The 23,768-nt window shown below is 40.4% G+C and overlaps 1 protein-coding gene across 2 annotated transcripts in view; it reads left to right on the top strand.

Moving 5' to 3' along the window:
* The first annotated feature begins 745 nt into the window (after positions 1-745).
* The window catches only part of LOC141476903 (WD repeat-containing protein 7-like), an 86,834-nt gene continuing 63,811 nt past the window's right edge, over positions 746-23,768 (top strand). The window contains exons 1-17 of one of the 2 annotated variants that reach the window (XM_074165810.1): positions 746-904; positions 2,069-2,175; positions 2,488-2,566; positions 3,112-3,286; positions 3,725-3,801; positions 6,571-6,690; positions 6,868-7,013; positions 7,866-7,968; positions 8,566-8,707; positions 9,221-9,469; positions 10,816-11,036; positions 11,751-11,946; positions 12,140-12,354; positions 16,018-16,787; positions 17,045-17,133; positions 20,650-20,739; positions 22,630-22,748. In XM_074165810.1, coding sequence (XP_074021911.1) covers positions 746-904; positions 2,069-2,175; positions 2,488-2,566; positions 3,112-3,286; positions 3,725-3,801; positions 6,571-6,690; positions 6,868-7,013; positions 7,866-7,968; positions 8,566-8,707; positions 9,221-9,469; positions 10,816-11,036; positions 11,751-11,946; positions 12,140-12,354; positions 16,018-16,787; positions 17,045-17,133; positions 20,650-20,739; positions 22,630-22,748 — 3,057 coding nt within the window. The remainder of the gene's footprint in view (positions 905-2,068; positions 2,176-2,487; positions 2,567-3,111; positions 3,287-3,724; positions 3,802-6,570; positions 6,691-6,867; positions 7,014-7,865; positions 7,969-8,565; positions 8,708-9,220; positions 9,470-10,815; positions 11,037-11,750; positions 11,947-12,139; positions 12,355-16,017; positions 16,788-17,044; positions 17,134-20,649; positions 20,740-22,629; positions 22,749-23,768) is intronic. The other variant, XM_074165811.1, reaches the window with a different exon arrangement.

Raw genomic sequence — 23,768 nt, 5'->3', positions numbered from 1 at the left:
GTGAGGGGGAAGGAACTGTCGGAGTAAGAGTATGAATTAAGGAACGGCATTAACCCTGACAATGATTTCTACCTCTAATTTCACCTAATGCAGGGTACTGCACATTCCAGCATAAATATCCATTTGACAAAGCTATACCAATGCAACACTCCTAACAGAACTGTATTTTTGAAAAGTGCATAGTCATCTGTAGAAAACTCCGGGGCCTGTTTTTTTGAATAAAAGTTGTTACATTTGCAAATGGGGATGAACTCTTCCATTGGGCGTGTAATAACTGCTGCAGCCCCAGGACTCAAAGCATTCCTGACTTCAAAATTATTGTAAAAGGAGTGATTTTGGCAAAAGTAACTGTGTGCATAGGGAGATGCTATTTGGTAAAAGTATCTATGTGTGTAGGAAAAGACCACTTTGAAAAGCGTCTTTTGCAAAATGTGTAAGAAACCAAAATTGTGAAGTTATAATACTATCATGGTTCACTGTGTTTTTCAGGCGATTGTTAGAGAATGTTATTTAATTCATATATGAAAATAGTGCGTTCCCTGATGAGAGATGATTGTACACTGTATTTTATTTGAAGAATGGCATATCTAGTGACTGTTTCTTTTGTATAAAATATTTATGAAGTCACTTCAGACTAGTATTTTAGGATTTTGTGAGGATAAGAACATGCTAAATGCGGGACTGGCGTATCTGCTGAGACGCAATATTTGTTAACCTTGATTAAATTGACAGGCGTGAAAGCAAAATGGCAGGGAACAGCCTGGTTCTGCCCATCGTCCTGTGGGGCCGCAGAGCCCCCACACACTGCATATCCACCCTGCTGCTCATGGAGGACACCTCCATGATCGTCACGGGCTGCCACGATGGACAGATATGTCTCTGGGACCTTTCTGCGGATTTGGAGGTAAGGCTAAAGTCTGTAGGATCTGCATTCTGTGTCTAAAGTGCGTATTGTAGTTGCCAGTGTGATTTTATTCTTTGATAGAGCATCCATTCTAGTCTTGAGTTCTTTCTGTGCCCTCTTCACTTGTCCTTCCTTCCTCCCTCTCATGAGGCCTGGATTGACACTTAGAGACGGTTTTGCTCTTGAACTTTGTTGCTGCGCCTGCAGTAATTTTTGGAAGTAATTACTTCCTCTTTTGTGGAGCTGCTCTAAACTAGTTGGCACTTTCGAGTTTAGCTGCTTAATATTGTTTTGTGAAAACAGATTCCAGTCACCAGAGGACTGTACTTGGAGAACTTTTTAAGGTTATTATTTTAGCCAACTTTTTTTTCCATGAAAACTGAAAGAGAAGAAAAGCTAGTAGCAGAGATGAAGGTTGATGATTAATTGTTTAATGCCAGTGGCTGCCCTAGAGTTGAAATCTGCAAATGTCTATTTGGAATATAGTCTTGTAGTTTGCCATGTTATAAAGGGTTTTAAACTCTTGGAATGGAATAGCAAAGCAGTAATCGCATGTAAAATAAACAGCACGCTTCAGGAAAAGTTTATATTGAATACCTAAATATTTGAAAGTCTGTGAGTTACCCCCATAAATTATGTTTATGTCTGGTATATTTAAAGAAAAGGAAAAAGCGACTAGTTCTTTCTAGAAAGGAGAAATAAAGGACAGTTTTCTTTTTTTATCTTTAATCTATGCATGGGCTTTATATAAATTTATTTATAAATGTATCAGGTTGTGGTACATACTGGATTTGGGCGGGAACTATTGTTGCAGTAGAACACAATTTTTTTTGTTCAAGTTGGGCCAAATTCAGCCTATGATTTAAAATTATTGATAGCATGTGTTTGATGCAAAATGCATTTCTTTTCCACAAATTTGCATTACAGCATTAGGTAGACGCCATTTTTTTTCCGTGTACTAGAGCAGCATTCTGTGCAAAACTCTTTCAAGATTATGTATCTGCTGCTATGCTAATTAAATGTGTGTATATATATATATATATATATATATAAAAACACATGTATTGATATAATACAAAAAATGGAGATCTGCAATATGTATGTTCTGGTTAAGTAATAGTGCCTCTGTTATTTTTACTTGACATTTTATTTCCCTGATTCTAGATTAATCCCAGAGCTCTGTTGTTTGGTCATACAGCCTCAATTACTTGTTTATCAAAGGCTTCTGCTTCCAGTGAAAAGCAGTATATAGTGAGCGCATCAGAAAGCGGGTGAGTTCCCTGAGGATTTATTAATATGCAGATGTGTTAAAGAATGGAAATTGAGGGTAGAGATCACGTTTGCACATGTGGTATTTTTCACTTAAACTAATGTCTATAAATATTCCAAATGGTGGGACTTCTCCACTGTGATACCGAGGAAATTTTGGATTTGTGTCAGGTAAATTCAAGAGGAAAAAAAAAGTCACACTCTGCAACTTTTAAATAAAATACACTTTGTACGCTTACATTTTAGCCTAGATGATTTAGCTTAGAAGACTGGAATATCTTCCCTATAGTTTTAATCTGCTTTTTATATTTTAGGGAGATGTGTCTGTGGGACGTGAACGATGGGAGATGCATCGAGTTCACTAAACTAGCCTGCACACATACGGGCATCCAGGTTAGTGCTTTGTGTATGCTTTACAGCTCCTGTTCCGTATTGCAGAGCGTGGATGGCTATAGATCAGTAACAAAGCAAGGCTGGTTTGTTTCTTTTTAGGCTTAATAATGACATTATATGCATACTGGAGTATCTCTTGGTTTATGCTGTGTCGTCAGATGCCCTAGAGCTGGAAATATGTGCTGTGCTTCAGTATTGGGGGGGAAAAAAAAGCATAATTAACGCGAGAGGCTGGAAAGAGAGGAGGAGAAGGAACAGGTTTCTGGAGGAGTACTGCTGGGGAGGTGGGAGCATGAGGATGATCTCGGCAGGGAAGGCTGAGGAAGGCTCCGTCAGGTCCAGGAGCTGGGTGTGCAGGGTAAGGGCTGCCTTGGGAAGGGGATAGGAGAGAGGGGGCCTCTGCAAAAAAAACTCTCCTCAGCAGTGCACAGTAGTGATTTTTAAACATTAGAATATACTTATGAAATCGTGGTTTTGATGAAAAATGAAGTAATTGGTGCCTCACACGGAGTATAACCTTCTGTATTTTGTTAATATCCATGTAGTTCTATCAGTTTACAGTTGGGACTCAGCATGAAGGGAGATTATTATGCCATGGACACTATCCAGAAATTCTTGTCGTGGATGCTACCAGCCTTGAAGTTCTTTATTCTTTATTATCAAAGATATCTCCTGACTGGATCAGCTCCATGACTATCATTCGATCCAATAGAACGCAAGGTAATTAGTTTTGTTGCTTTTGTTATGGTTTTGCCTCCCTGTAAGAGAAACACTATTTTCAACTTTTTCAAGAACCTGGGGAGGAACTAGAATGTTGCTGCTTGTGATTTTGGGCAGCACCCAGCAAGTACTATGTCTGAGAACAATACTAGAATCAACTGCGTGTCCTCCCTATTTAATTTAAGCCCTGGAATTAATTAAGAATGATACTGTAAACACAGACCCATGGAATCTGTGTTTGTGCATGGGTATATGTGCTTCTGGAATACCACTTTGCGAATGAACGTTTGATTTTTTTGAAGCAAACACTTCAGGAATGTTTTGATAAACTTTAACGTTGAGGTACTCTCGATGTATTTTTGTACTCGGATATGCACAAGTGTGCAACAAAATGAAGACCTCCTTGTACTTATCAGCCTAATGTTTGTTTTTCCCCAGAGGATACCGTTGTAGCGGTTTCAGTGACTGGCATCCTGAAAGTGTGGATAATAACCTCTGAAGTTAGTCGCATGCAGGTAAATAAAAGCTTCTGAATTAATGATATTTCCTGTTGTGATGAAGGGAGAACTTCTGTTAATGGTGTTTCCTGCTCTCCCAGCTCCCTAATAATATTATGTTTTTTTTCCTCTTTGCCATTTGAAAATCATCTTCCTTGATTTTGCTTTACTGATTCTTCAGGTTACCAGCAGAACTCCTAATCTTTCTCGTGTTTGGCTCAGAGAACTTATTTCAAAATTAAGAGTAGGATAATCTCCCAATTTCTACAAGTCTCCTGTAACGACTGTCACAGTAATATTTACCCTTCAAACTGATGTGGATGCTGTGCTGCATCCATAACTTTATTCAGTACAGGCCAAACTTCTATGTGCAGGAGCTTGCAGTGTACGTACTCTTTAGTTGCAATAGGTGATGCTAATAATTACATGTTTACTCTGTCTAGTACAGGTAGAAGAAATAATTCACAGAGTTAAAGCTTGACCTGTACTGCATAGGAATCGTGTGTCTTTGAATCCTGTGATGGCATTATCGAAGTGACTTCATTTTTTTTTTTTAAGCTTAAGTTCTCTAGCTGCATTTCTTATGCTCTTAAAGATATCTGTACTTAATTTTTAAAAAATCTTCATTGTATTTTTATTGTATCATACTATATTACAAATATTATTGAATTTAGTAGTAATATTTTTAGTATTAAATTTAATAATAAACATAGTATTTTATTTGAGACAGATAAGTGCGCTGTGGAGATGCCTGAAGGCTTGCTGAGCAGGGAATATGGTTTTAGGAATATTTGTTATTAGGGGTTCTCCACAACTCTGTTATTTGGCAGTTCCTGCCTTCCTGTGTACTAATCAATAGAGGTCCTAAAGGAGGTTTGCTACAGGTCTCGTAGACCTCTGGCAAATCAGCTATTTGCAGAAACCTCTTGCAAAAGATACACCTTACTGTAGATGTTTAGCAACTGTGGAAAAACAACCTTATGATACATAAATGAACTATTTTTTTATGGACTTGTTTATTTCCAGAATATTTATAAGGCAGAATCATCACAGTTTGCACTAGCTTGGAAGACCAATGTAATGGATTCCTTGCTTTTCACCCCATCAGGGGACAGGGATGGTATTCCCTTTTTTTTTTTGTTTCGTGGTTTCAAACTTGCTGAGAGTATGTTTGCTCTCACAGCATCTTCTGGAAGCCCTCATCATGCAGCGAGTGGTGTTTTAGCAAACATCTCAGTTAACAGTTACCCTTACAAAGGCAGCTGGGAGCAGCGAGGAGTATTGGCTGTTATGAACTAAGAAACACAAAGACATAACCAAACAGAAGCTTATCAGAGTCTGGTCTGTTTGGGCTGTGGGGAACCTTGAGAGAAGGAAACGTGAGCTGAATCTGCTTAGTTTTGCTGACTGTCTGGGCGGAAGGTAATTCACTGACAGTGATGATACTAAATAGGCACCACTAATCTGTGCAGCTGGGCAGTGTGTTACACTTAAGTGACAAAAAAGGATACCACATGCTCTTGCAGATCTTCTTATAAGAAATAATAGAATAAGAACTGCTACTAGTGTTTGGTTTTTCCTTTAAAGTTGGCCATCTGGTGTCTTATGAAATGGCATCGGCCTGTTTCCATCACGTGGACTCTGTCATGTCCCTAAGTTCAGTGTGAGCAAGAAGAAAAATCAGCTGGGTATTTTCTGATTCCCATCTGTATGTCATTCTGTGTAGAGACTCTCAGCTTCAGACGCTGCTGGCTGTCACACTGTCTGAGCACTTGAATGATTTCTGTGTAGGACAGAACACTTTCTGCCCATCTTGAAGATGAGGAAATAATATTTCAGTAAAATAATATCTTGCCACAGTGATGTGTAACAGAGTAAGGAGTTTTGATCTAGAACATCTGAGTCTCCGCTTCTGCCTTCCTTGCCTGGCTATCCTGATTGTCTCTGCCCTGTCTCAATAAAGAAGGTGTGTTTTTATGACAGTAGAAGCTTGGGAGCTAGTTTCTGTGTGTGCTGGGTCTGGACAGGTTAGCAGTGACCACCAGTCAACCAGAAGAGAAGGTTTTGCTTTGAGGCGGGACAGGTTAATCAAGGCACAGCACTGATGTGATAGACCAGTCTGAGACTCAGACTCAGCGCAGGGTGTTTGGCCAAATGGTCACGAGCCCCTGCTGTTTGACAGGGATGGGTTGAATCTCAGAGGAATGTGATCAGCAGTGACTGAACCTTCTCCTCTGGCCAAGGGCAGTCTCCAGCTGAAACCTTGGAGACTTGCTCGTGCCAGTGGACATAAGGAAGGGAAGGAGCTCGAGTATTCAGTAGTTCAGATCTGTATTTGTTCATATACATAATGCTCATATTCAGTACGTGTGCCTGATTATGGCTATATCCATGTGCTGGCTGAATAAAAATGACAACCTCCTGTTGGGGTTGGTACTTTATGTCTCTGCAGCCAACTTCTTACCTAGCGCTTCCTCAGTTCTGCTTTTCTGCTACGCTTGTACTTGGGACAGTCTGCAGACTTGACTCTTATATCACGGGAAAATTGGTATTCAAGATATGATAAACCCATGGAAATATCGAAATAAAACATAAATATTTATTTCAGTTAAAATTTACAGAAATGTTGACAAGCTCATGACTTGAGCAGATTTAAAACTATCAAGAAATGCCTTTTTTGAAGCTGTTATTACAGAAGGTAATATGGCTCTATTTAATTTCGGATTGAGAAGTTTAAATAAGATGCAGTTAATTTAAGGTTGGTTTTGTTTGTTTGTTTGTTTTCAGGATACAACACCGGTATTTGAAGAGGAGTCAAAACCTATTTATTGTCAGAACTGTCAAAGCATTTCTTTCTGTGCGTTCACCCAGCGGTCGCTGCTGGTAGTGTGCTCCAAGTACTGGAGGGTAAGCGCTGCCTGTTTTTCACCCAAAAACTGATTTCATTAAACTGCCAGTAAGACATTTTGATCAAGATGCTCTAAGTCCTTTTCGTGTGGCTGTATTGAAACTGAGATTAGCTGCTCTCTGGGTGTGTTAATCTGGAATTGGTTAATGACAGCAGACTTTTCTGTTCCTTTTCAGGTTTTCGATGCTGGAGATTATTCCCTCTTATGTTCGGTCCCCAGTGAAAACGATCAGACCTGGACTGGGGGTGACTTTGTGTCAGCTGATAAAGTGATTGTGTGGACGGAAGATGGGCAAAGTTTCATCTATAAATTGCCAGCCAGGTAGTCAACAGGGAAAGACTCCATTTCGTTATTTTTTGAGATAAAAACACAAGCATATTTGAAGAAATATTGAGTATCTTTGGCTTTGATTTTGTTAAAAAAAATCATACGGATCTTGCAGAAACTAGTATTCCGTGAGCATATTTTAAAGCCCCTAAATGTATCGTGTTGGAGCAATGCTCAGTAATTTAGATTGCCTTGACCAAGATTGCCTCACTGTTTTCTGAGATTACACTAACTCTTTTTCACTTCCTGATGGAGTTGTGTGATGGGAAGAGGTGCATTTTGCTGTTGGACAAGTGTCATAAATTAAAATAAAATAAAATTTCAATATTTCCTTAACCAGGTCCAAGTACGGAAGAAATAGGATTTTGCTATATGGGGTAGAATGTTAAAAATGATTGCATTATTGTAACAGAGTACTCTCAGTGCATTGAGGGAAGGCATGAACAGCTGAGTTTGTGTATGTAAATGTGAAAATACCTAATTTTAAATTAATTTTATATCAAAGAGGTTAAATGCATGTAGAATGACAAAAGTAAAATAAAAAACTACCCCAGTTTTCTTCTGACATCTTCATGACACGCAAACATCTCTCTGTTCTGGGTAGGGATAGTTTTATCTTGGACATGAATATTCTCACGTTAATCAGCTATTAATTGATGAAGCATACCCTGTACTTTAAAATTAATGATCTGCTATACACTCTATAAACAATTGGGGGGGGGGGGGGGAAGTATCGTTTAAGGACTTGGGGGTTGTTTTTGCTTAGTATTACTTAGCTAGTGATGTAGTAATCACTCTCTACTAATATAAGGCTTTTTGTTCCTTTCTCTCTGTTCTTAAACCCAGCTGTCTACCAGCTAGTGATTCATTTCGCAGAGATGTGGGGAAAGCAGTAGAAAATTTAATTCCACCTTTACTGCACAGTGTGTTGGACAGAGCAGATAAACAGGTAAAATCTTTGGGGTTTCTTTTACAGCCTACATCTCTTTTTTAGAGAGTTGAAACACACATACATCATAACCAGTTTTTCCTCTTTCAAAGTAGACCTTTAGGATTTCTTCTTTTGCTGAAGAAAGTAGACAGATGCAATTTCCCTGCTGTTTGGGTTGGCTCTTGTTGGTTTTCAGATAAATGCAGAGGTTAGTCTCCGGTTAAGTGACTCTTCAGTCCCTGTATACTAACAGTTTATCATTCGTCAGTGCCTGGAGAGTTGGAAGTCAGGTTGTGATGTGCATGATGATTAGGCAATAACTGAGCAAGAGCTTTAGTATCTGAAAGCTTAAATTCTTGCAAAGTAAAGAAAATCCAATTTTGTGGGGCAAAGTCCTCTTTGAGCTATACTTCATTTTATATTGTGCTGTGAACTGCATCTGCTATAAATTAATGCATCTAAGACTGCTGTACGTTTAGTACTTAGACCTATATTGCTAGGTATAAGTAACTATCTGATTTACAAATGCTGTTCTTGCAAATCTATCGTAGTAAATTTTGAGGTTAGTACATGGTTTGCATGTGTTCTGAAGTGTTAATTTACGTTTTTTAACAGCTACTAATATGCCCACCAGTTACTCGCTTCTTCTATGGACACAGGGAGGTTTCCTATAAGCTGCTAATCCAAGGGGATTCTTCAGGGAGACTCTGTATTTGGAACGTGCCTGATACTCTTGAGCAACAGGAGAGTGCAAAAGGTACACCTAGTTAACAGTTTTGTTGCCAAGCCCTTTAATGGGCATCTCTATTTTTTGCTATGCGTTTCAGTGCTGGATATAAAGCACTGCTGCTTTTCCTACTAATCCTTGAAGCTGGGTTTTTTTTAATTGTTAGCTTCTTGTAAGAGTTACAGTAACTTAATTTTTCCATATATGATCAAAATCTTAATTTCTATTAATATTTTTCAGGTATTAAGTTTTAACTGTTTTTTTCCAAATATTAGCTATGGTCGTTGCTGTCTGCCTGTGTAACTTGTAGCTTAGATCATATACTTATCCAGTTCTCACATATGTTGTTTCCGTGTTACCCAGTTGGTATATTAATCTCCAGTGTGTACTTTTTACTGTGTTGAAAGTATTGTAACATGGTGTGTTTAAACTTTGAGACCTTCTCAGAAAAGCGTTTCTAATTTCTGTTCTTGATTTATTATTTTATTAAATCCTTCTCCTGCCTCACCCCTTCCTTTTTTCTTTTTTTCCCTTCTCAAGCAGGACTGCAAACAACAACTTCAGTATCCCTCCAGGAAGCTTTTGATAAACTGACTCCTCGCCCTGCTGGGATTATAGACCAGTTGAGCTTAATCCCAAACATCAATGAACCACTCAAAGTTACAGCCAGCGTGTACATCCCCGCGCACGGGCGCCTGGTCTGCGGGCGCGAGGATGGAAGCATCGTCATTGTGCCCGCAACACAGACCGCCATAGTTCAGCTGCTGCAGGGAGAGCACATGCTCAGGAGAGGTAGGAAAAGAAGGCTGGGTTACAGCGTGGGCTTGGCACTTACCAGAGGACACTTAAGTAAGACCTTTCTGGGATGCAGGAGCAAAGACGTGGCAGGGCACATCTCCCGTCTCTCTCCCAGACTGGCTGTGGCACCGGGTGTCAGTGCGCCGGGGAAGGTGGTCTTGGGAAAATACCGCCTCTAACAAAGCACTCCTCTCTGTGTATTCTGTAGTTAGCTGGGTGTTATACCTTGGCCTGCTGTTGTATATTTTGGTTCCAGATAACATTATTTTAATTCTTTTGTGATCATAGTTTCAGAACAAATATTTGGGGTTTGATTTTTTACAAATGCTGATAAATGTAAGAGACACAAATATTTTTCTGTAAATATACCTACGAGCTTGTCAGTTATATACAAGGCTGTCGGTTGCACTGTTTCCTTTCTATAACTGATTTACGTTATATAATTTTCTAAAAAAATCATATTTTTTTTTCTTAACATGAAGTTGGATTGCCTCAAAGTTGCTGCATTATTCCACAAATAAGCATTGGTGATTTTTATACTCATAAAGTGCCCGTGTGTCTTCTACATAAGATTTGCTGTGCTTGCTAGAAAGCATAATCATGTAGAGGAAAAAGTTCCTCTCTGTCGTGCAGGTACTGCCTAGAATACCTGATTCTGGGATTTAATTCATTGGGCCTGTTTTGTCAAATTTGCCATCTAAAAAGATGGTTTTTATAAGCATCTTTTGCAGTAATTAAAAGGTTGGAATGAGCATGATTTAACTAATGTATTTAATCTCAGTGAACAGAAGACTCGCCATTCTTGCTGTGTGTTCACAAAAAATATTTTCTTTTTTACATTTAAATGCGATGTCATGAACCTATTCTGCACAAGCACCAAATGCATAGCACCGCAGACTCTCATGCCACTCTTGTGGCCAGTACAGAGTAAGATTATGCAATTTTCCTGGTACTGGTCCTTTTCATTATAACCTTGGATAAATTCATGTTTGACGGAGAAGGGAATTTATTTTTTCACATCTTTGTGGCCTTTTAAATTATTTTTTTCGGGGATTTTTTTTGGGGGGAGACAGAAGCTGTTTTAAGACAGCTGAATTGCATTAAAGGGAGGTTGTACAGCAAGACAAAAAGAATTATTCAGTCCATGTCCAGTAAAAAAAATTATGAACGTTTTAAAGAGAGGACTAATTCTAAAAGAACTTCCGTCAAAAATTGCAGTATGTCTGTATTTATTCTTTTAATCAAGAACATTGTTTTGAATTGTTAACTGTTCTATTGAATTATGTTTTTTCTCTCTCTCTTTTTCCACCCCTCCTTTCGTCCCTCACCTGATTTCTCAGGTTGGCCACCTCACCGGACTCTCCGAGGCCATCGAAACAAAATTACATGTTTATTGTATCCTCATCAGGTTTCTTCTCGTTATGATCAAAGGTATTTGATCTCAGGTGGTGTGGATTTCTCAGTCATCATATGGGATATATTTTCTGGAGAGATGAAACATATCTTCTGTGTACATGGTGGAGAAATTACACAGCTTCTAGTTCCACCAGAAAACTGTAGCGTAAGTTCTACATAATACATCTGATAACCTGTCTCACACTTTCCGTAAATGGTACAGCTCCTCAGACCCTCCTTCAGAATGTGAATGGAACATGAAATACTGAAGATTTAGCACTGATAAATGTATACACCAAAGAGTTTAATTGTTCTGTTGATCGTGGTTTTGTTCCCATCATGTTTTAGCTATGTAAAGGATTAAAAATAGTAGAAAAACCGGATATGAAAGCCTAGCTAGCTAAGGAAATGCTTGGCATTTTATGGTATAGAGCAGGGGAGGATTCCCATGACATGGAAGCAGCCTTTCCCCTGAAGGTATTTGGAATTCGTCATAGGCAAGCGTCCCCCACCAGGTAGCTCATAGGATTTAAAGGCAATTTTGACTTTTGTAACTTGCATGAGTAGGTAGAATTTAATGAACAAAATGACATTGACTTGCTTAAAAACCGTGGTTTCTATTTTGGCTCAATAAAACAGGGTCTAATACCTGTTTGCTCATTGTGGTGTGCAAGAGATTGGATTCAAGAGAATTGCTGCAAGTGAGATTGTGTTTCTAGTGAGCTCAGTGAGTTCAGCCATAGACTTATGTGCCTGGGTATTGCTTATAAAATAGGCTGTTGATTACCACGCTCGGTCCAGTGAAGAAGAGATTAAATGCAAACTGTCCCCATTACAATTAAGATTTATTTTCTTTTTCTTTACTCTTTCCCTTTGTTAGGCAAGAGTCCAGCACTGCGTTTGCTCCGTTGCCAGTGATCACTCGGTAGGTCTCCTGAGCCTGCGGGAGAAAAAATGCATCATGCTGGCATCCCGGCACCTCTTCCCTATTCAAGTCATAAAGTGGAGGCCTTCCGATGACTACCTGGTGGTGGGATGCTCAGATGGCTCTGTCTACGTCTGGCAAATGGATACTGGTAAGGTTCAGTTCAAAGATGTTGATTAAACAATTTTAGGAATATTAGTTCTAAAACCAGCTGTTAACACAAGGGAAACTTTTATGCATTGCATTCTGTGCTGTTAATTATTTTCACCTGTTGTTGTACTTGTGATATTTTGGACATTCCAAACTGGTTTTGCTTAAACTCCTGCTTTTGAAAACCTCTGTAGGTGCTCTGGACAGGTGTGTGATGGGCATAACAGCGGTGGAGATCCTGAACGCGTGTGACGAGGTGGTGCCGGCAGCGGTGGACGCCCTTAGCCATCCCGCTGTCAACCTGAAGCAGGCCATGACTCGGCGCAGCCTGGCCGCTCTGAAGAACGTGGCCCATCAGAAACTGCAGACCCTGGCCACCAACCTGCTGGCTTCCGAAGCCTCTGACAAGGCAAGTGGCGTTGCAATTTGTCTGGTTTTAATGCAGGACCTGAAATGTTTATTCATAAATAATTGATTAAAATATGGGAGGCCTTCATCATTGTAACTGAAAGGATCTTATCCAATGCTCTCTGAAAATTGAATAGAAAGACCAAAACTGGCTTTACCTGGCCATGGGTCAGTCCTAGGAGTTCGCTTGGCTTGAAAAAAAATTATCAGCCTTTTTCAACGTCATTCAACGTCACTGCGCAGTTTCCACTGCAGGTGGTGTTATTTAGAGTTATGTTTCTCTTAATTTTTCTCTATTTTTGTGCTCTCAGGGGTAGCGCTTTTCTCACTGGAGTCTAATGCTTTTAAACTTCCTCTTTGCTGTCTCTAACTCTGTGCTGCTTTCACTGTCACAGAATCACAGAATCGTGTGGAGTTGGAAGGGACCTCTGGAGATCATCTAGTTCGACCCCTCCAACCCTGTCTTTTTCCTCAAGGTTCAGTAAGAACAGAGGTTATGCACCATGTAAACTTGTCTCTTTCTAGCTGGGAAGTAATATAGTTTTAATATCAACAAACACAATCCCTTCCACTTATCTCCGGGTGCTGTTCCCCAGTTTATCTTACTGCTCATGATGCCACCTCCCATTTCAGTGTGCATTCTACTGTGGGTTTTGGAGGTTGTGTTTATTTAAAATCCGGATTTAGCAGCATTTTGTAGAATCTGGCATATTTGCTCGATTACATACATTTTAATTATGTAGTTAATTTGTAGTACTGCTGGGTAGACCAGGAGTCAGGCTGTGATCCATACCTATCAGAAGCGAGTCTCACCCTTTTGGTTTTGTGCCAACTTTGAGGAATGGAATCGGCATTGATCTGTTCCTTCCCTCTTCCCCCGACATTGAACATGCTTTATACGCTCCTGCAGATCTTGCTAAAGGTGGAGCTAGAGCTTGATTTTATTTCAGTTTGGTAATTGCTGCTGTGTGACAGTTCAGAGAAGGTATTACTGAAATATATTTGCAAATAGATATAAGTGGAGCCAAAGGAACTTAAATGCTGAAAATTAATTACAACTTGAAAAAGGCTTTTTTTTTTTTTAAGTGTTTAATGCTAGAAGATATTAATGGGCTTAGTTGATTCCTAAATATTTCAGTGCTTAATGTTTAAGGAGTTTTTAAATTATGTTTTGTGGTTTCAGTGATAAATTCAAATGGAAGTGTGTGTAGTAACTCGTGAAAAGCATTCATTAGCTGTTCAGAGCGCTGTGTGTCTGTGTATAGAGAGCGCCCAAGCCACGGCGGGTTCGTGTGTGTTCATTTAGAGACAGAACTCCAGTTTACGTGGATGTAACAGAGTACAGCAACAGGCTTCTTACTGGCCTAAGCAAGAAGGAAATGCTCGTAGTAAGATCTCTGCACTTCTGGAGTCAGAGGGTGATTTTTCTCCATCCTGGTTATTATTGCACAAGTTGGAAGCACCTTAAATATTTTGAAATGTGGGGAAGTTTCTTTATTAAGAACTCGTAGTGAGTTGTTTTTCTGAATTTATTATCTCACAATAAGAAATAACTTGGATTTTGATATGTGTAAAGAGTAATTTTTACATTTCAACGTTATTTTTATTATTCTGAAGAGCAAATAGAGTACAATATAGCACGTATCCCAAGAAAAGCTAGTACAGTGTTTAAAAAAAAAAAAAAAAGTTAAGAAACCATGACAGGAGGACAGAACGGTACAAGAATTTGTTCTGAATATCCCGTCAATTTTAACGTGCCTAATTATTACTCAGTCTGATGGATTTGGAATGACTGTCTTGAAAGGTAACATGCAGCTAACAGCATCAGCTTGCAGAGGTGGAACAAAAAGGCAATCAGTAAATTTTAGAAACAGGCTTAACTGTCGCTGGCAGTTCAGCCGGTGGGCTCAGTGGCGTGTCACTGCTGATCCCCAGAGCAGAGCCCGAGGGAGGAGCTCTCTCGGGGGCTTCGGTTTGGCCAAACACAGAGAAAAGATACGTCCTGACCTTGTGAGGGATTTATGAACTTTGTCACAGGAAGACTGTGACCCCTGGCTTACATCTTTATCGTTCTGTTAAAGATTAGTGGGCAGAAGTGCAAAATGCTCTTGAAGGAAACTGGGAAAAATACCCTTGGAGTTGCGTGTTAGTCTCGGGGGGTGGCCACCTTTGGCAATGCCGTGACTGCCCTGCTCACGTGTGCTCTCACTGGTGAGTCCGGCCCTCTGCCACTCATCATAACTGGTTCCCTAATGAAGGCCTGTCGGCGTGGCCAGCTGTTACGGTTGTGTAGTGTGTTGGTGCTGTTCAGCAGCGTTCCCAAGCCCTGGCACAAAAAGGTGGTTGGTGTCCCGCTGCCGATTCCCAGGCCGTGGCCGGCAGAGAGCAGCAGAGCCCTGCACAGGGACCGGCACCGCCTGCACCTTCCCGGCTGGATTCCCTTTGGAAAGGGAATGTCACTTAAAGGGAGCTTTCCTTGGAACAACACCAGCTTCTCTCTACAAATACACGTGTGTCCTGCTGTGTCCCGTCCGGCCATGCCCATACGTGCAGGTTCCTCACACCTAATGAAGGTGTTGTGTAGAATCACACAATTGCCTAGATTGGAAGGGCCCTTTCAGGTCATCGAGTCCAGCCTTCAGCCCAACACTGACCAAAACCGCCGCTATACACAGCACAGCAAAATGTGTTCTATACCAGCAGTCAATGATGATTAATAGCTAAAATATTTTGGTTACATTGTTGGTTTTAGCTTTGCCATTGTGACCCTTACCAGAGACCGTTTCATAACAAGTTACCTACATTACATTTTGAGAAAAAAAAAATAGATTTTCTAAATAAATGAAGAATATATCAGTAAATCAGTGCATTGCAGAACACAATTTGCAGCTATTACTTATTGACACTTAATTATTTCTATTCTGTTTTCAATTATCCATTATTTGCTTCTCATGGGAAGTTTATTTAATCAACATAGTTTCTTCATTCTCGGAGTTGAGCACAGAAAGAGGAGGAGGATTTGGCTGTTTGCTGATTGTGGTAGGCTCTGGCTGTTTGCTGGAAATGTGCTTTAAAAAAGACCGCAGAGAAAGGAAATGTTTAGAGACTATCAAACTGAGAGTTCATACTAAAGTTAAGGTTGTTGAGTTATTGGTGAGAAAAGACATAGGAGCCTTGACTGTCTGGATTTTATCGGTGATAAATATTAAGAACTTATGGGTTAATTCTACTTGGTTGATGTTTTCTAAACAAACCGTTCAGCCTGTATCAGTTGTGGAAAAAACAGTTTAATAACTAAATATTGGAATTCTCTTTTTCCTTGGCATGTAACTGTTATCTTTCAGAATTCACAGGAAAGAAACGTGAACTTCTGTCTTATCTAGAGAGCTCTATTTATCTGATAAACTTCTGTAAGTGAAATTTATGTATTTTAGGGGCATAACACTTGATTGCAAGTCTGACATTCCTGACATTGTGAAGAGTGCTGTGAAATTCTTTGCTGATACTTTCATAATGCTTGTCGTAATATGTTTTATACCCCAGAGTTTTCAAACTTTGATCATCCACAGCTTCTTCAATTTGTGAATTATTTTTGTGAAAAGTGTAAAGAAAGGAATCCAATTGACACTTCGATTTTTTTTCTTTTTTTTTTTCTTTTTTTCAGGGGAATTTACCTAAATATTCCCATAATTCCCTGATGGTTCAAGCTATAAAGACTAACTTAACAGATCCCGATATACACGTGCTGTTCTTTGATGTGGAAGCCCTGATTATCCAGCTGCTGACAGAGGAGGCCTCCAGACCCAACACTGCACTCGTTTCTCCCGAGAATTTACAGAAAGCCTCTGGTGGGTCTGATAAAGGGGGCTCCTTTTTGACTGGTAAACGGGCAGCCGTCCTCTTCCAGCAGGTCAAGGAAACAATCAAAGAGAATATCAAAGAGCATCTTCTTGATGATGAAGATGAGGATGAAGAATCACTAAGACAGAGAAGAGAAGACGGTGACCCAGAATATCGCTCCAGCAAATCTAAACCATTAACTTTATTAGAATATAATCTAACCATGGATACAGCAAAGCTTTTCATGTCCTGTCTTCATGCCTGGGGCCTGAATTCTGTTCTAGACGAGCTTTGCCTGGATCGTCTTGGGATGCTCAAGCCACACTGCTCTGTGTCCTTTGGCCTCCTGTCTAGAGGGGGCCACATGTCCCTGATGCTTCCAGGCTATAACCAGCCTGTGGGCAAACCCCCGTATGATGGCGTGGAGCTGGGCAGGAAAATGTCCATTACAGAAGGCCTGGGCAAGGGGACGTATGGTGTATCACGTGCCGTCACCACTCAGCACCTCCTCTCCGTCATCTCGCTGGCCAACACGCTGATGAGTATGACCAATGCCACCTTCATTGGAGACCACATGAAGAAAGGTCCCACCAGGTACGGCAAATAGGCCCTTGAAGTTGGGGTGACTTGCTTTCCCAGTCTCTGCTTTAATACAGCATTTTATTCTGTCTAATTTTACTCTGGGTTTTGATGTATTAAATAACTATGAAAACCTTTGGTACCTACATGAAACTGAGTGTATTTCTTCTTTCCAGACTCTGGTATTTTTTTTATGCCAAGATAACGATGTTGGGTTTTTTTATCCCCCCTATCCTCCTCCTTCTCCCCCTTCGTGTCCATTTTGTGTTTAGGCCACCTAGGCCAGGCACTCCGGAGATGGCAAAAGCGAAGGCGCCCCCTTCAATTTCAAGTCATGCAGCCCAAGGACAAATTAAACAAGGTAAAAATCGCTTCCTTTGAAGCAATTTGATATGTCATTTCAGATTCTGACACTGAAGTTATCACCTTGCTATCAAGTGATAAAAATATTGCTAGCTTTTGTGTGGGAGGAAGAAGTAGTGTAATATTCTAGATAAAAAATGTTAATGACTGAAGTATTTCTAAGAGTCAATACAAGGTGCAGATACTGTCATGAAGTCATTCCCTGACAATGGATTTTTTTGCATGTTTATGTGCTCCCAAACATGCTGGTGCTGAGGTGTAAGAGGTTTAAAATCTGTAACTAGGGGCTAGACAGACTAATACAAAAAGCGTTATGTATGTTATGATCTAAAGCATAAAGGTAAACACATGTAAGTAGTATGTATATATTTCCTCTCTTTTTTATGAAGAAATTATTCTATTTAGCACTACTTCTACCACTGCTGCTATTGTCATCACTTGCAGTTAGGAAAGATGGCAGCGGGTGACACTGAAGGGTCCTTTAATAGTCTGCGTTGTCTCTTCCGTAAGTGTAATAACAGTTAAGTACAAGGTATAGAACCTGTGATGTAGAAGAAGGATGTACACAAGATTAGACATTACTTTTTGCTGGAGTGGAGTGGGGACAAGAGCTTCCTTGGAGAGGTGACAGAGGAAGAGGAGGCTTGCTGTCTAAACTAGAGCTGCTTTTTGATGGGGCAAAATGAGCTGCCACTCTTAATACCAAAGGTAAAGTAAATGTAAACCACCACGTTGGGGCCAATTCTGACTCAAGCTCAAAACTAAGGAGTAAGGAAACTGCTGGGAAGAGTGTGGGGCGACTCAGGGGGGCAGGTGGGGCTCGTGGGGCAGGAAGATAACGCAGATGCCTGCGGTGCCCCAGAGAGGAGGGGCAGTACTTACTTGTGGGGGCACCAGGGGAATGGAGTCTGCAGGGCACCAGCTGAAGATTTCTAACGGCTTGGGGAGAACATTGGTGTGTAACCTTTGTCATACGTGTTTTGCTATATGATACAACAAAGAGGAAAAGTATACGCATCATTTGGTTATTTTTTTTAGTTAATCTATAAAGCAGATATCCTTCAGGACTTAATTGCAATTTTCAGAGGAAATTTCAAATATCTTTCATTTTTATCTTCTATGAAAACTTTGTCTTTTCAAGCTATATGAATTCAGAGAAATTTGCAATGTGTAAATTGATTGCATTTTGCAGAATACAAATACTTTGCCACTGTTATTTACCACCATGTGCAATCTTTAAATATGTACATTAAAGATATATGTACATTTTTAAAAATATCTTTAACTTTGGACCTGCTCTTGTATTAGAGAGTTAGGAAGCACAACAGGTAACTTATACATCAACTGTGTGATTTTCTTCACTCGTGCAAAAAAAAAAAAAGGGAGCTGTTTATATTTGAGGAGGAAAGTTGCCCATCAGCAACATTTGTGTGTATTCTTTTCCTAAATATAAATATTAACTTACTGTGATCTCGGGTTGCAAAGGGAAAATCAGTTTCAGGAGTGATACGCCTCTAAGCCTTTTCCACGATCGAGTGTGCTGTGTAAATAGAGAAGTAGCGGTCAGTAACAAAGCTGAAGTAAAAAGAGAAATCAGGGCTTTTATCCCAACGTGTGGGGCTGGTTTGGTTTCTCACTTTGCTTTGTTTTTTGCAGCCATTTACTTTTCCTCCTTGAAAGAGAATTATTTGAAAAGTCAGGATTTCTCAGAGATGGTGTGTATATGGCAAAGTCAATGCAAGAAAAAACGTAACTAGGCATAGAGAGGGTTTGAGTTTTGTTTTTAAAGCTGTAGTTCCATTATGATTTTCTTTCCCAAATGACAGCTATGTCATTATCCTTTGAAATAGCTTTGCTGATTTTGGGGGTAGACATAACTTTAGTTCCCCAGTGGAAGTATTTATAACTTCAAGAGAAACAGTTGATAAAAATGAAATTGTGTGCTTTCAAAAATACAGAAAAATACTCCTGTTCCCAAATTTGTCATTTTTTTCCTGTGCCTGGTGGCCCATCGCACCCTCTCGGGGAAGGTGAGTTTGGTCCTTAGTGCCACCCTCGGGCCATGAGTTCCCTCAGCGTCTTACCTTTACATCCCACGTGCTCTCCTTGCAGTATATCGCTGCTCATGTATTTCCAGTGCTGCCGTTCTTACAAATTAATTAGAGACACAATTAATGACATGCCTGATGTCCATCCGTGTGACCTGTATTTGTGCCGGGATGAGCAGGGCTCTGTGCTGCTCAGCCCCAGCTGCTCCCATTGCAGTGCTTTAATTACCGACGCTGACTGCAACAAAACCAGGCCAAAAAGACTTTCGAGTAAGACTTTAGTTCCAGCATGGGATGGGTTTGTGTTTTTACAAGCAATCTTTTTCATAAAATAAATAATTTTTTTAATACATCTACTGGAACTAGGTTTTGCTGCCATGCAGTGATTTACGCTGGTCATCCCGTCACTGCACACGTGCCGTCAGGATGCATTTGCGTGGGAAGGATGGAAAGAGTAGTTTGGATGCAGATGTCCCCCAGTGACAAAAGAAGTCCACTGCATGAAAAGCAAACAGACCCTTCGGGAGACAATGCGGAATGGGTTCGGGAGCTTGAACCCATTGTTGTTCCGCAACGGAATAAAAGAGGGGGATTAATTTGGAGATGCTTGTGCATGACATATGGTAATCTCTCTATAGGAAGGAAGTGTCAGAGAGTGACCTCTAAATCTCCGCGCTGACCTCGGCTTGTAGCATGTGTATGCCATAAGGTCTGCGCGGCTTTTCATGTGGTAATATTAAGTCATGAGGCATTAGTGGGAGTATAATGTTTAGAACTGCTTTTAAATTACATTTGCAGCAAGAAATGCTGCAGTTTACAAAATAAATGTCCCAGACACCGCTGTGAGTCACACGCTGGAACCGTGCGCTCGCCCACGGGACACTTTGTCTGCTCCTGCGTCCTACTCCCAGCCCTTTCTTTGCTACAGGGTTAAAATTATTTGAATGGGGAGACATTTAAAGCGAACCCGCGTTAAAACTAGCCATCAGGAATACGTTCTGGGGCATTTTGGAGTGACAGATGGAGCAGCCCAGGCTTAAAGGGGGTTATTTGTGGGGTAATGAATGAGTAGTGCAAATTCCAAATCTACCAAAACAGGGGGAAAGCAGCGAAAGAAGCAGCGAAACTCCTGTTTTTAAAAATCATAGTAAAGCGTGCTGTCAACCCAGATCTAGTTATTTAAAAACACGTTTGTAATCGCTTTCCTTACAGGTACTTGTGTCCTTTCCAAACGTGCCGGTTTGTGTCAGTGTGTGTGTGTTCTCTGCAGTTGCATGTCCTCCTCTCTCTGGCATCCTACTTCCTGTAAAACCTAGACTTCTTTTTAAGTTTAATATTATCACAGTTTCCTCCAGCTTTGTTTTTCATTCTTCAGTGATACTAATCTGTTTTTCAGAAGCTGCTCTCCTCACTTTCCTTTGTTTTTGTTTTTTTTTCTCTTTATTTCTTCTTCTTTCCTCTGCAAGTCGCTCCTGCTGTTTCTTCTAGCACTGAAGCTGGGCACTCTGGCTCTGACACTGCTCCTGCTTTACATACCTGTTTCTTAGTCAATGAAGGTATTCTTTTCTCACTTTTTCTATTTGTCTTTTACTTTCAACTAATGTCCCTTATCATTGTTATGACATGACTTTAATTTGATCTGTGTAGGAATTTTTCTTTGCAAAGAAAGAGAGGCGGAGGGGGGGGTTGTATATTTTGCATTAAGGCTGGTAGAGGGTGCGCAGATCCCGTTTGCGCGTCTCAGGCTGTCTGTAAATTCCATTCTCAACTGGTGTGTCAAAGATGACATTTCGGATCTTGGGGGGGTTTGCTGTTGTCTTTTGACGTAAAAATCTCAGCCCCTTGTAAGAAAGGGAAATGCCCACGGGCAGCGTGTGGCGTGTCCCAACTCCAGCTCCGGGAGCCGCTCCTCGGGAGGAGGCTCAGCCCCAGCTGGGATGAGCGTGGAATGGGGCTTCTGCTCCCGAGAGGAGAGAGCACCAGCACTCTCTAGGCCATGGTACAAATCCAAAGACTAAAAATGTAATGCTCCTTTCAAAATGAAACAAACAAATCAGTTATGTGCCATTTAAATATATATTTTTTTTTGTGTGCTTCTGACAACTTAGTGTTTATTTAAACTACTTGAGTTTTGTGCTGGGGTTGATTATCTTTTCTAATAAATATTTATCCATGTTATTAGGAATGTTTTCTGCCAACAAGATTGGCACAAACAAACGAGCCCCCTTTGTGTCCCTGTTGGCAAACTGCTTTAAATCAGGATTTTTATGCCTTATTACTTAGCTATAAATTCCTGCTGTCATATATCTCAAGTAGTAGAAATGTGCTCTCTTAAATTGGAAATTCCCCTTTTTAATCCACTTTTCTTTAAGGAAAATTGACTTAATGATTTCTTTTCTTGTAGCACCATGACGAGCTCTATTAGTTAAAATATTTAGATTTTTCTGCTCAATATTGCTGACAGTCTAAAAATGTAGATCTATGTGCTCACCTGAAGCATTTCTACGGTTTCTCAAGTCAACGTAGAGCATAATACTGGAAGAATTGTTTTGCGTAGAGTACTTTGCAAGCATTTTTAGAAGCCGTGTTGTTTGAGCTTGACACGCTTGTCTTTCCTGGGTGTGACTCCCCCCGTTGCAGGCTGGTAGGAGGGATGCCCTAAGGTAAGCTGGGGGAGTCACGCTTAGATGCAGAGACAAGGGGAGCAGGCAAACACGTGCTTCTACGTATTTCCATACCTGTTAAAACAGACAGAAAATTCTATGTAATCTTTCCTGTAGTAATTCATATGCTAAGTTTTTGTAATTGAGTTATATCACACTTGCACTTAGGACATGAAATATTGTGATAAATAATGCTAATCATGGTTTGAGCAGGGCTTCGAAGTCTTGAGCTCAGAACCATGGCTTAGGCTTTTTCCAAAAATTAGCCATAATGTTTTGGGGATTTTTTTGGTATGTAGTGTGTACGTTGAGTGTATTCTTAAGGATGCAAGTTTAAAATCCAAACATTTGACTAGATGCTCAAGTCCTTTTGAGAGGGCCTGGGGAGGAAGAGGGATGTTTGTGTTCAATCAGGACTGATTTAAGGCTGTCTGCTGCTGTCTCATGTGCCCCTTGCATGTGTTTGAGATCTGAGCTGGAAAAGCTCATTCCTGTCCCATACGGAAGGCACATGCACTGTACATTCCAGCCACTGAGGTCAGCTGGAATCTGTAAAGTCGGGGTGCAGCCCATGATGGGGTGGGCCCCAGATTCCCATGACAGAAAAGACAGTTCTCTTGCTCTATTGGTTCTATTTTTATTTGTCTCCCTCTTTGTCCCACCTTCTCCTGAAGATGTCCTGTGTACCAGTGGCCAGTGTGAATTTACTTGATGGCATTTTCAGACTGAAAATTGCTTGGGTGTTTGTTGTGTTTATCTCCCCGTTGTGGTGTGTTTTACCAGGGTGGAGCCAGCTCGCTGCGATGCACTGCGTGATGCTCCCCGACCTGTTGGGACTGGATAAATTCCGCCCTCCTCTGCTGGAGATGCTGGCTCGCAGGTGGCAGGATCGATGCTTGGAGGTGATTGCAGTAATAATTTTGTACGGCTAGGTTTTGGGAGGTTTATGTTGTCCTTTACTGATCACATTTTCCCTTAATACAAAAAAAAAATCTATAATTTGGTTCAGACACAAGTTCCTGCAGCTTTTATTTCAGATCTAGTAAGTTAATTTTCCAGTTAACCTGTCAAAATGTTGCAAAAGTGATCGTGTCTAAATATACATATATATTTTTACCTTCTGGATGCTGTATGTATTTTTTAAAGAACTTACTGGATTAAAAACTTCCATGATTGCATTAAGAATCTTATTAGGATTAAAAGACCATACCCTGTATTTTTTCAAGAGAGTGCTGAATTGCTTGATTTTTTTTTTTTTTTTTTTGGAGCATGTGTACAGGAGGCAGTAAAAGGTTTGTCACCGGAGTGTTTGATAAATGACTAGTGGGCCTTAGGACTACACCTGTGCTGGTCTGGCAGAAAATGTGCTGAGTGTGCAACTTTCCACGTGGGAAGGGAGCAACGGAGCAGGGCCGGGGGCTGTGGGTCCTCGGTGGTCCTGGAACTTAATTGGGAATAGGTTTTTTGCTACCTGATCACCTGTTCTTTAGCTAGATAGGATGTACTGGGAGGTGGCTTCCTGGGAGGGTAATTACTTTGAGACTCATTAAAATTATTAAGCAACAGGAGTCCAGTTGCTAGGCATCCTTAGCTGTCAGGGCAGCGCGCTTATATTCCGTTTGTCCACAATTTTTTATTTTAGCGTGATCAAATCACTTCCTTGTGCATTAAATCTTTTAGATGAAAATAACATGTCTATTGATGAATGTATTTATATATTTTCCTTTGCTTTCATTGTTCAGTCTTCTGCAATACATAGTAAATGAGTACGTCTCATGGGAAAAAATCCTTTAAGATTGATTGTTTTGCTTTCATATCGTAACATTCATGAGGCTTAGAAAAACTTCACTCATTGACATCTGGAATTTTGGACCCAACTTTGGGAATGCTGTAGAGAAGGGTGATTACAAACTGCTTCTAGA

The sequence above is a fragment of the Numenius arquata genome, chromosome Z (assembly GCF_964106895.1).
Source record: "Numenius arquata chromosome Z, bNumArq3.hap1.1, whole genome shotgun sequence".
Lineage (NCBI taxonomy): Eukaryota > Metazoa > Chordata > Aves > Charadriiformes > Scolopacidae > Numenius > Numenius arquata.
Note: the sequence above shows the minus strand (reverse complement) of the source record. Positions and strands in the feature narration are given on the sequence as shown.